Source organism: Sphaeramia orbicularis, unplaced genomic scaffold (genome assembly GCF_902148855.1).
Source record: "Sphaeramia orbicularis unplaced genomic scaffold, fSphaOr1.1, whole genome shotgun sequence".
Lineage (NCBI taxonomy): Eukaryota > Metazoa > Chordata > Actinopteri > Kurtiformes > Apogonidae > Sphaeramia > Sphaeramia orbicularis.
In genome coordinates, this window is record NW_021941637.1 from 30,666 (window position 1) to 42,700 (window position 12,035).

General features: G+C 45.2%; 1 protein-coding gene across 3 annotated transcripts in view; it reads right to left on the reverse strand.

The window, feature by feature from the left end:
• Positions 1–5,889: 5,889 nt before the first annotated feature.
• The window catches only part of LOC115416646 (uncharacterized), a 33,618-nt gene continuing 27,472 nt past the window's right edge, over positions 5,890–12,035 (reverse strand). For 2 of the 3 annotated variants that reach the window (XM_030130490.1, XM_030130489.1), the window contains 2 exons: positions 8,372–8,500; positions 5,890–6,321 (listed from right to left, as the gene is read on the reverse strand). In XM_030130490.1, the coding sequence (XP_029986350.1) occupies positions 6,076–6,321; positions 8,372–8,500 (375 nt within the window). In that variant the 3' untranslated portion in view covers positions 5,890–6,075. The remainder of the gene's footprint in view (positions 6,322–8,371; positions 8,501–12,035) is intronic. The other variant, XM_030130488.1, reaches the window with a different exon arrangement.

Consider the following 12,035-nt stretch of genomic DNA (forward strand, 5'->3'; position numbering starts at 1 on the left):
GTTTGTCGTCCGTTCTTATTTAAACGTTTTTTATGTATTTATTTTTTGCTTGTCCCCTTTTAAGGTTTTTAATATAAATATTTTTGCGTAACTTCTGCTTGAACCTGAACAGAACCCTAGTCTTACTAAAGACATTTATTTCACTTAAATCCTGTCATTTACAGACGTTTACCTTCAGTTTCTGCTGTGGATGAACCCCCCCCCCCCCCCAATTCAATGCTTTTAATATCGATACAGTTTTGTGAAATGAAATATCATGATATATTGCAGAAACCGTATTTTCTTACAGCACTAGTTTTGACTTTTGTAGAATGTGTTGGAAATCATCTGATTCAGTTCAAAGCATCAGTAGCTGAATATAAGGCGGAGTTTCAGTTTCAGTTGGATCCCAACCATCAGGGGCCTCATGTATACAGATCTGTGTGGATTTCATACGTAAGACCTGGTGTACGCTTAAATCCAGAAACGTCCGTATAGGGCTGCACGATTAATCGATTTTAAATTGAAATCTGATTTTTTAATTAGGACGATTTTTAAAAAAGGGAAATTGTAAAATCGATTTCATCTCTCTCGTGCCTCCAGGCCGCGCGCTTGCGGGCTCCCGTAGGCTCCTCCTCCTATCAGTGACAGCGGTCTGTCACAGAAGTCTGTGTAATGACCGGACTTTAATGTGTTCATGAGCCTGCAGTACTTATAGCACTGTAAGCCGTGGCTTCACACACGGATCCCACAACTGAAATAGAACTGCATGTGGATCACTCATCTTCCGTTGTCCCGGATCCATACCGTACTGTCTTCTTCTGAACCGGGTCTGGGTTGTGGGGTCCTCAGCCTCAGCAGAGGAGCCCACACAGCCCTGTGACCACACCATCCACCAGCTCCACACATAGATCCCTCCAGTGTGTCCTGGGTCGGTCTGTTCCACCACGGATCCCCAGTTTAAACAGAACCACATGTGGATCACTCATATTAACCTGGTCCACGAACACACGACTGAGGCCTGTCACTGACTGACACTGGGATCACTGCTGTGGCCAGATCCCAAAAGAAAAAAAAACTTTTTTTTTTTATAATAATTAATTTAGTCCTCTTACTTGCTAAAGTTGGGCATTTACAAATGTAAGTTCTGTTACACAAAATCAAATATTTTTTATGTTTTGAAAGATGTTGAACTTTATTTAAAGCTGTTCAATAAATCTGGAAACAAAAAGGTTCTAAAAACCATCAGTATTTGCTCTGATCTGGACACTGTATTATAGTGTAATCCCCTGGGCAAACTTCTGTTATTTTCTCGTTGTATACATTGTTTGTATACTCTACTTCATTCAATGAAGATTTAATTAAGACAAAATAAACTTCTGTGGGTTCATCACGTGATCCCATCACAGATTTGAGGTCAGAGCAGTGCTTTGCATTGTGGGCTGCTCATGAAAACAACATGCTGACTTCTGTTGTCTTTTGTAGTTTTACCCAAAAATCAAAATCAAAAATCGAGTTTTTTAGTGGAAAAAATCGGGATTTTTTTTTTTTCCAAAATCGTGCAGCCCTACGTCCATATGCACAAAAAAAATCCACATGAATAAAACTGAGCGTACGCCTGAATCCAAGCCTACTTCCTTTATTCATGCAATCAGCTGGAATTGAGCGCATATGTTGGAGTACCTGACTCCTCCCGCTACACGCCCATATTAACCCTTTCATGCACAGTGGTCACTCCACTGGTCACTACCAGTGGACAGTTCTTCTCCAGCTGTTCTCTTGTATATTCATGGATTTTGTTGTTTTAGTTCCATATCAGCCAACACAGTGGAACGCTTATTGCACCATCCCATAATACGCTGCAATTCATACCATTACTGTAACTTTGCTGTTCTTGATAAACCTGATCTGCAGTGACATGTTTGAGTGTAAATCAATTGATTATTATTGTTATTAGAGTGTAATTAATAGTTGTTTTTTTTAAAGGTTTTTTTTTTTTGCATATTATCTCCATGAAGTGAGTAATAACTGGTATTAGAGTATGTTAAAATGTGAGAAAACATCAGATTAGCAGCACTAAAAAGATTTTATTTCATAGTTGTTACACAATATATCAGTAAATATATTTCTTTGCTTAAAAAATTAGACCATGGTGTCCCAGCTGAGTGGACATTTTGTAACTCCATAAAAAATAGGTTCATTAAAAAAAATCAATCCCATTGTTTTTTTCATGCCTAAAGAGGAATAAAAACACTGAGGAAAAAAATCTGGACTAAGGACCTTATAATTCATGCATCAAAGGGTTAAATATGCAAATTAGTATAAACAGGGTCTGCAGGTGGGATTCCCCTCTGCAGGATCAGATGATGACGTCAAGGTGGACGCGAAGCGGAAGACGAAACAGGCGGAAGGAGAAGAGACGAACTCAGCCCGTTTGGAGCAGAGAGTCGACGATACAGTGGGTGACACTGGACTGACGGGGCGACTTGATCACCCATAAGGTAAATGTATATTTAGTATCTGTAAGTCACACATGAGTTCATTCTACAGGTCATCCAACAGTCTGATCACAGATAAACAAGATAAAGGTTCATGCGTAATCATGTCAGAATATCAGAGGAAATCAAAGACTCTGACTCATGTTTATCCCTCAAATTATTATTTCCAACGAGACAGAGACGTCAGACCCAGTATCAATCCGCCTGTCACAGAGGCTTCTGTTGCTTCGCTGATGCTCTGGTCCGACAGCTGAGGATGCCCATCAGACCGACATGGTCTGTGCTGACCCGAGGCACCAAGGACATCATGAGGACGTCTGTGGAGTCATGAGCGACTGGGTCAACTTATAAATGTTCTGACAGACATGAAACACTACATGAAATCCATTTATCAACCAGTGAAGTCTGTGTCCGTGTTTCTTTATATGGTTGTTGCTGAATGTCCTCCCAGGGCAGATTGGCATTGACGGGTCCAGGTTCTGGTTCTGGAGGTGGATGTCTGCTCTGACAGTAGGATGTGGTGTCGGTGTGTTCATTGTTCTTCTGTGTATTTCTGATGTGCCCGTCGTGTGTGGAATGACCTTTGTCACAGTATGCAGTGTCTCCTCTCAGTGTCCAGTGGTTCTAAAGCACTAGAAACATGAACTCCAACATGGAGTTGGAGTGTTAGGAGCACACACTTCCATGGTCATGTCACCTCTTGTACATCTGAACGTGAGCGTGAAAAAGGGCGTACGCCAGGATTTGTGTGTACACAACCTTTATACATGAGGCCTCTTGAGTTTTTGCTGTGTTTGAAACGCAGTGAACTGAAGCTGCAGCTTCAGCTCCGTATTCCTCCTGTTTCTGGAAAACAACAACATCTCAGTTATAGAACCAGAGCAGGCCCTATTGATTTTTTCTTCTTCTGTTTTTTTTTTCCTGGATGCACTAATGGAGCTGCTGTGTCCACGGTGGACCGAGTGGCCAAAGCCCCGCCTCCAGCTCCGCCTCCACAGTGGGTCTGACCTTGAACATCATCCAGTCTCATCACGCTGAGGTTGATAGATGATGCAGCTAAGGGCGCTGACCACAGCCAATCCGAGGCTCAAAGGGCGGGACCAAGGGTGCCAAAACACACCAGGAAGAAAGGAGGAGGTGTGTCCACGCCAAAATAATTACATAAATGAAAACCACCAGGATCAAAATGAACAAAATAAACAACTGAACCAGCAAAATAATCCAAGAAAATGAACAAAAAAACAAAATATCAACAAAAACAACCTGAATATTATCAAAATGATCAAGAATTCAAATGACGTTAATGAAATAATCAACAAAAATAACAATAAATGATAAAAATAATCAACAGAATGTATAAATAATACAAATGAAAGAGCCAAATATCACACAAAAGTAAAGCCCACAAAGTATCCATGACTTTTCTAAAGTTCACAGCGTTCATTTACTGGATAAAAACTGGACGTGTTCCACCTTAAACGTCTCAGATGTGACAAAAAAGTCAAATATCCACCTGTTTTGTCTTCCGCTTTGTGTCCACCTTGACGTCATCGTGATCCTGCAGAGAGGGGAATCCCAGAGGGAACCCCACCTGCAGACCCTGTTTATACTCATTTGCATATTTAAATGTGGGCGTGGAGAGGGAGGAGTCAGGTACTCCAACATATGCGCTCAATTCCAGCTGATTGGGATGAATAAAGGAAATGTGCTTGATTCAGGCGTACGCACAGTTTTATACATCTGGATTTTTTGTGCATATGGACTTTTCTGGATTTGGGCGTACGTCAGGTTTACGTATGAAATCCACACAAGTCTGTGAACGTGAGGACCCTGATGTTTTGAAAATGACAGGAAGTGTACGTCTGACGTCACAACGTATGTACGAACTCCGAAAGAAATACAAACAGTTGACGTAAACCAGGGTTAGGATTATCGCATTTATGAAGTGACTGTAAACGCAACACATATGATTACAATTATCGGATTACTCCTTGATATCAGATTACTCTCAGATATCGGATTACTATGGTCATGTAAATGGGCTGAATGACGATAACGTGAATGTGTTAAAGGGTTTCGTCCGTCCGTCCTCTTCATCCATCGGTCCTCTCCATCCTCTTTGTCCTCTCTGTCCATCCTTTGTCTTTGTCCGTCCACTTTGTCTGTCCGTCGTCTTAGTCTGTCCTCTCCATCCTCTTCGTCCGTCCATCCGTCCTCTCCGTCCATCCTTCGTCGCAGGTTTTCCTCTAAAGTCTTTAATCTTGGTTTGTTCGAACTGTTTCTGTGTGTTTTCAGTTGTGAATGTTCAGGTCGACGCCTTTGGAATCGATGTATTTATTCATATATTATTAATTTATTTCAATTTTAGTAGAAACAAATGTCTGTCTTTAATGTTTGGTCCAATAAAGGTTGACTTTCTGAACCGTGTCCTTGTCGTCCACTCTGTCACTGTCTGCCGTTTGTCTTCAGTAGTTTCCTGTTCGACGTCACCTTCATCTCTTTTCGCTCGTTTCCTCCTCATTCTGCGACCCATCGTTGACCCCGACCTTCACTTTGGTTTCTTCATCTGGTTTGAATTGAAATTCGATTCTTCAACATCCAACAGTTTTGTCCAAATATGATCAATGAACCTTTAAAAACTTTAGGTCAAGAAATATAATCATAATTTCATTTTCAGGTCATGGATCCACTAAACACCAACTTTACAAAAATCCGTCTCGTGACAGATTTACTGACACCCCCCCCCCCCCCCCCATTATTATGGGCATTATGGGCTTTCATTTGGTGCCATGACCTTTGACCTTCAGTGACCTGGTCAAACAAATGTCAATTAATGTCTGTAAATTTGGGACGGACGCACATGGGGGAGGGGCTAATGATCAGACTGAACCTGCACTTCAGTTTGTGTCCAATGTTCTTTTAACCTGTTAATTACAGTAATTAACGTTAAAAACAGAGGAACACTCAGCAGACTGTGTTTCCCAGAACAGATATATTTGACACAAACGGAGCTACATTCATACGGACACACACACATTCATACAAATACATGTCCATTTATCTGGGTTTTCCTTTTATTAAAAAAAGCCGTTTGATCGATTATTACTCGTTATACTGTGTTATAGCGTTAGGGGGCGGGGTCACTGTTAAAAAGCATGCACTTCCACTGTGGGCGTGGCCACAGAAAAGGAGCTCCACCACGTCAGAGGCAGCTGTCAATCAACCTGACGCAGCCAACGGACGGCGGTTCTGACGTGATGACCCTCCTCCCAAACGCTAACAGACAATTGGGCTGTCATGTCGCCGTGGACGCGTCTGTCCTGCGCTGAGTTTGTTTTTAACCAGGCCACGCCTGTTTCCTTTTGTGTTTTTTTTGAGAACTTCCTGTGGGTTTGTTTGACTGTCTTTGGTCCAAATGTTCGAAAGTCCTCACCGAGGACACGCCTCCTCATGTGTCCTCTGTTTCATTTGTCCCATCATGGTTCTCGTCTCCAGGTGGGTAAATATTTTCGGGGTGGGGTGGGTGGGTGTTGGATTAGAATATCTTGATGGATTACTCAAGTATTTTTGTCCTCAGTCTTTTGCCGAGTTCTGAGTCTCAGTTGGTTACCACGACGACGATGGACCCGTCCTCCGCCTCCTCATCCTTCCCCTCCAGTGACCGGATGACGCACGGTGTGACGTCCGGCGGTGTCCTTTCGGCGAGCGTCTCGGCGGTCTGCGGCGGCGGTCCCGGGCTGGAGCCCTGGGTGGACGAGCTGGGGGGGGGGGCATCCTCCCTCAGCGGGGACGGGGTCAGGGAGCAGCAGGGTTCAGGTTCCAGGGTTAAGGTCACCTCCTCCACCTGAGGAGACAAGAGGAGGACAGGTGTTAACGCCCAGGTGAGTCCAACTGACGACAGAGGAAAGGACACGAGGACTGGTGTACAGGTGTGGTACAGGTGTAGTACAGGTGTGGTACAGGTGTAGTACAGGTGTGGTACAGGTGTGGTACAAGTGTAGTACAGGTGTGGTACAGGTGTAGTACAGGTGTGGTACAGGTGTGGTACAAGTGTAGTACAGGTGTGGTACAGGTGTGGTACAAGTGTAGTACAGGTGTGGTACAGGTGTGGTACAGGTGTAGTACAGGTGTAGTACAGGTGTAGTAGTAGTACAGGTGTGGTACAGGTGTGGTACAGGTGTAGTACAGGTGTGGTACAGGTGTGGTACAAGTGTAGTACAGGTGTGGTACAGGTGTGGTACAAGTGTAGTACAGGTGTGGTACAGGTGTGGTACAAGTGTAGTACAGGTGTGGTACAGGTGTGGTACAGGTGTAGTACAGGTGTAGTACAGGTGTGGTACAGGTGTAGTACAGGTGTAGTACAGGTGTGGTACAGATGTGGTACAGGTGTGGTACAGGTGTAGTACAGGTGTAGTACAGGTGTGGTACAGGTGTAGTACAGGTGTGGTACAGGTGTCGTACAGGTGTGGTACAGGTGTAGTACAGGTGTAGTAGTAGTACAGGTGTGGTACAGGTGTGGTACAGGTGTCGTACAGGTGTGGTACAGGTGTAGTACAGGTGTAGTAGCAGTACAGGTGTGGTACTAGTTTGGTACAGGTGTCGTACAGGTATGGTACAGGTGTGGTACAGGTGTAGTACAGGTGTGGTACAGGTGTAGTACAGGTGTAGTAGTAGTACAGGTGTGGTACAGGTGTCGTACAGGTATGGTACAGGTGTGGTACAGGTGTAGTACAGGTGTGGTACAGGTGTAGTACAGGTGTAGTAGTAGTACAGGTGTGGTACAGGTATGGTACAGGTGTGGTACAGGTGTAGTACAGGTGTGGTACAGGTGTGGTACAGCCGTAGTACAGGTGTGGTACAGGTGTAGTACAGGTGTAGTAGTAGTACAGGTGTGGTACAGGTGTAGTAGTAGTACAGGTGTAGTACAGGTGTGGTACAGGTGTAGTAGTAGTACAGGTGTGGTACAGGTGTAGTAGTAGTACAGGTGTAGTACAGGTGTGGTAGCAGGTGTAGTAGTAGTACAGGTGTAGTACAGGTGTGGTACAGGTGTAGTAGTGGTACAGGTGTGGTAAAGGTGTAGTAGTAGTACAGGTGTAGTACAGGTGTGGTACAGGTGTGGTACAGCCGTAGTACAGGTGTGGTACAGGTGTAGTACAGGTGTGTAGTAGTACAGGTGGTACAGTGTAGTAGTAGTACGGTGGTGGTACAGGTGTAGTTAGTACAGGTGTAGTACAGGTGTGGTACAGGTGTAGTAGTAGTACAGGTGTGGTACAGGTGTAGTAGTAGTACAGGTGTAGTACAGGTGTGGTACAGGTGTAGTAGTAGTACAGGTGTAGTACAGGTGTGGTACAGGTGTAGTAGTGGTACAGGTGTGGTACAGGTGTAGTAGTAGTACAGGTGTAGTACAGGTGTGGTACAGGTGTAGTAGTAGTACAGGTGTGGTACAGGTGTAGTAGTAGTACAGGTGTGGTACAGGTGTGGTACAGGTGTAGTACAGGTGTAGCACAGGTGTGGTACAGGTGTAGTACAGGTGTGGTACAGGTGTAGTAGTAGTACAGGTGTGGTACAGGTGTGGTACAGGTGTAGTAGTAGTACAGGTGTAGTACAGGTGTGGTACAGGTGTAGTACAGGTGTGGTACAGGTGTGGTAGAGATGTAGTAGTAGTACAGGTGTAGTACAGGTGTAGTACAGGTGTGGTACAGGTGTGGTACAGGTGTAGTAGTAGTACAGGTGTAGTACAGGTGTGGTACAGGTGTGGTACAGGTGTAGTAGTAGTACAGGTGTGGTACAGGTGTGGTACAGGTGTAGCACAGGTGTAGTACAGGTGTAGTAGTAGTACAGGTGTAGTACAGGTGTGGTACAGGTGTAGTACAGGCATAGTACAGGTGTAGTACCTTGGTCAGCTCCTCCTCCTCCTCTTGGTACTGATCCTGGGTTCCTTCAGATTCTGGTTCTGGTTCTTCTCCGACCGTTTCTACACCCATGTCAGCCATGGCTGCAGTCAGCTGTCCCACCACCTCCACCTGTAAACAGGGAAACTCCACTCAGAGCTCCGCCCCCTCAGCTGTCCTGGAGGAGGAGCAGCTGCAGGTTCTGGGACCGTTGGACCGAACCAGTGCATGGTACCATCAGAACCTCATGTGGAACCGGTTATTCCCACAGGTTCAGGAAGAACCTTCTAGTATTTGTTAGAATCAGCTGATTCTGTTTTCAGAGCCATGAGTCTCAACTTTTCAACTTCAACAGAAACATTGATGTTGATTTGTTTTCATTTTTACGTCACTGATGAGACCGGTTTCATGTCTGTTTACATCTGTCCACGTCTGTCCACGTCTGTCCACGTCTGTTTACGTCTGTCCACGTCTGTTTATGTCTGTCCACGTCTGTTTACGTCTGTTTATGTCTGTCCACGTCTGTTTACGTCTGTTTACGTCTGTTTATGTCTGTCCACGTCTGTTTACGTCTGTCCACGTCTGTTTACGTCTGTTTACGTCTGTTTATGTCTGTCCACGTCTGTTTACGTCTGTTTACGTCTGTCCACGTCTGTTTATGTCTGTCCACGTCTGTTTACGTCTGTCCACGTCTGTCCACGTCTGTTTACGTCTGTTTATGTCTGTCCACGTCTGTTTACGTCTGTCCACGTCTGTTTACGTCTGTTTACGTCTGTTTATGTCTGTTTACGTCTGTCCACGTCTGTTTATGTCTGTTTACGTCTGTCCACGTCTGTTTACGTCTGTTTACGTCTGTCCACGTCTGTTTACGTCTGTCCATGTCTGTCCACGTCTGTTTACGTCTGTCCACGTCTGTTTACGTCTGTCCACGTCTGTTTACGTCTGTTTACGTCTGTCCACGTCTGTTTACGTCTGTTTATGTCTGTTTACGTCTGTCCACGTCTGTTTACGTCTGTTTACGTCTGTCCATGTCTGTCCACGTCTGTTTACGTCTGTCCACGTCTGTTTATGTCTGTCCACGTCTGTTTACATCTGTCCACGTCTGTTTACGTCTGTTTACGTCTGTTTATGTCTGTTTACGTCTGTTTACGTCTGTTTATGTCTGTTTACGTCTGTCCACGTCTGTTTACGTCTGTCCACGTCTGTTTACGTCTGTTTACGTCTGTTTATGTCTGTTTACGTCTGTTTACGTCTGTTTATGTCTGTTTACGTCTGTCCACGTCTGTTTACGTCTGTTTACGTCTGTTTATGTCTGTTTACGTCTGTCCACGTCTGTTTACGTCTGTTTACGTCTGTCCACGTCTGTCCACGTCTGTTTACGTCTGTCCACGTCTGTTTACGTCTGTTTACGTCTGTTTATGTCTGTTTACGTCTGTCCACGTCTGTTTACGTCTGTTTACGTCTGTTTACATCTGTCCACGTCTGTCCACGTCTGTTTACGTCTGTCCATGTCTGTTTACGTCTGTTTACGTCTGTCCACGTCTGTTTACGTCTGTTTATGTCTGTTTACGTCTGTCCACGTCTGTTTACGTCTGTCCACATCTGTCCACGTCTGTTTACGTCTGTCCACGTCTGTTTATGTCTGTTTACGTCTGTTTACGTCTGTCCACGTCTGTTTACGTCTGTCCACATCTGTCCACGTCTGTTTACGTCTGTCCACGTCTGTTTACGTCTGTTTACGTCTGTTTATGTCTGTTTACGTCTGTCCACGTCTGTTTACGTCTGTCCACGTCTGTTTATGTCTGTTTACGTCTGTCCACGTCTGTTTACGTCTGTCCACGTCTGTTTACGCCTGTTTACGTCTGTCCACGTCTGTTTACGTCTGTTTATGTCTGTTTACGTCTGTTTACGTCTGTCCACATCTGTTTACGTCTGTCCACGTCTGTTTATGTCTGTTTACGTCTGTTTACGTCTGTCCACGTCTGTCCACGTCTGTTTACGTCTGTCCACGTCTGTCCACGTCTGTTTACGTCTGTCCACATCTGTCCACGTCTGTTTACGTCTGTTTACGTCTGTTTATGTCTGTTTACGTCTGTCCACGTCTGTTTACGTCTGTCCACATCTGTCCACGTCTGTTTACGTCTGTCCACGTCTGTTTACATCTGTCCACGTCTGTTTACGTCTGTTTACGTCTGTCCACATCTGTCCACGTCTGTTTACGTCTGTCCACGTCTGTCCACGTCTGTTTACGTCTGTCCACGTCTGTTTATGTCTGTTTACGTCTGTTTACGTCTGTTTATGTCTGTCCACGTCTGTTTACGTCTGTTTACATCTGTCCACGTCTGTTTACGTCTGTCCACGTCTGTCCACGTCTGTTTACGTCTGTCCACGTCTGTTTATGTCTGTTTACGTCTGTTTACGTCTGTCCACGTCTGTTTACGTCTGTCCACGTCTGTCCACGTCTGTTTATGTCTGTTTACGTCTGTTTACGTCTGTCCACGTCTGTTTACGTCTGTCCACATCTGTCCACGTCTGTTTACGTCTGTCCACGTCTGTTTATGTCTGTTTACGTCTGTTTACGTCTGTTTATGTCTGTCCACGTCTGTTTACGTCTGTTTACGTCTGTCCACATCTGTCCACGTCTGTTTATGTCTGTCCACGTCTGTCCACGTCTGTTTACGTCTGTCCACGTCTGTCCACGTCTGTTTACGTCTGTCCACGTCTGTTTACGTCTGTCCACGTCTGTCCACGTCTGTTTATGTCTGTTTACGTCTGTTTACGTCTGTCCACGTCTGTCCACGTCTGTTTATGTCTGTTTACGTCTGTTTACGTCTGTTTACGTCTGTCCACATCTGTCCACGTCTGTTTATGTCTGTTTACGTCTGTTTACGTCTGTCCACGTCTGTCCACGTCTGTTTATGTCTGTTTACGTCTGTTTACGTCTGTTTACGTCTGTTTACGTCTGTCCACATCTGTCCACGTCTGTTTATGTCTGTTTACGTCTGTCCACGTCTGTTTACGTCTGTCCACGTCTGTTTATGTCTGTTTACGTCTGTTTACGTCTGTCCACGTCTGTCCACGTCTGTTTATGTCTGTTTATGTCTGTTTACGTCTGTTTACGTCTGTCCACGTCTGTTTACGTCTGTCCACGTCTGTTTACGTCTGTCCACATCTGTCCACGTCTGTTTACGTCTGTCCACGTCTGTCCACGTCTCATGTCTGTCTCTGTCTCAAAGGTCAAAGGTCAGACTAATAATAAACGTGAACTTCAGGTCAAATCTTTTTTTTTTTTAATGGTCATGTGCACCGGTTCTGTCCATCGACCCCGTTAGTCATGTTCACGGTAAAAGACGGACACTGGACTGTCTCTTTTGTCCCCGGTTCTGCATCTGGAACGTCACAGAGAAAAGGCAGACGCGTCTACAGGCGTCCGATCCAAACACCTGGAGCTGCAAACACATGACACTGAAGACCACAACCCTCCATGTCCACCACGTCCTCCAGGTCCACCATCTCCACCATGTCCTCCACAGGCCGGCGTGCAGAGCTGTGGGACGGCTCCATGCACAGGCCCGGTCCGCCTCTGTCTCCTACCTGTCCGCCGTCCCTGGACCCTTCAGTGACTGTGTTAGACCTGAAACAGAACCCACACAACAGGACAGGGACA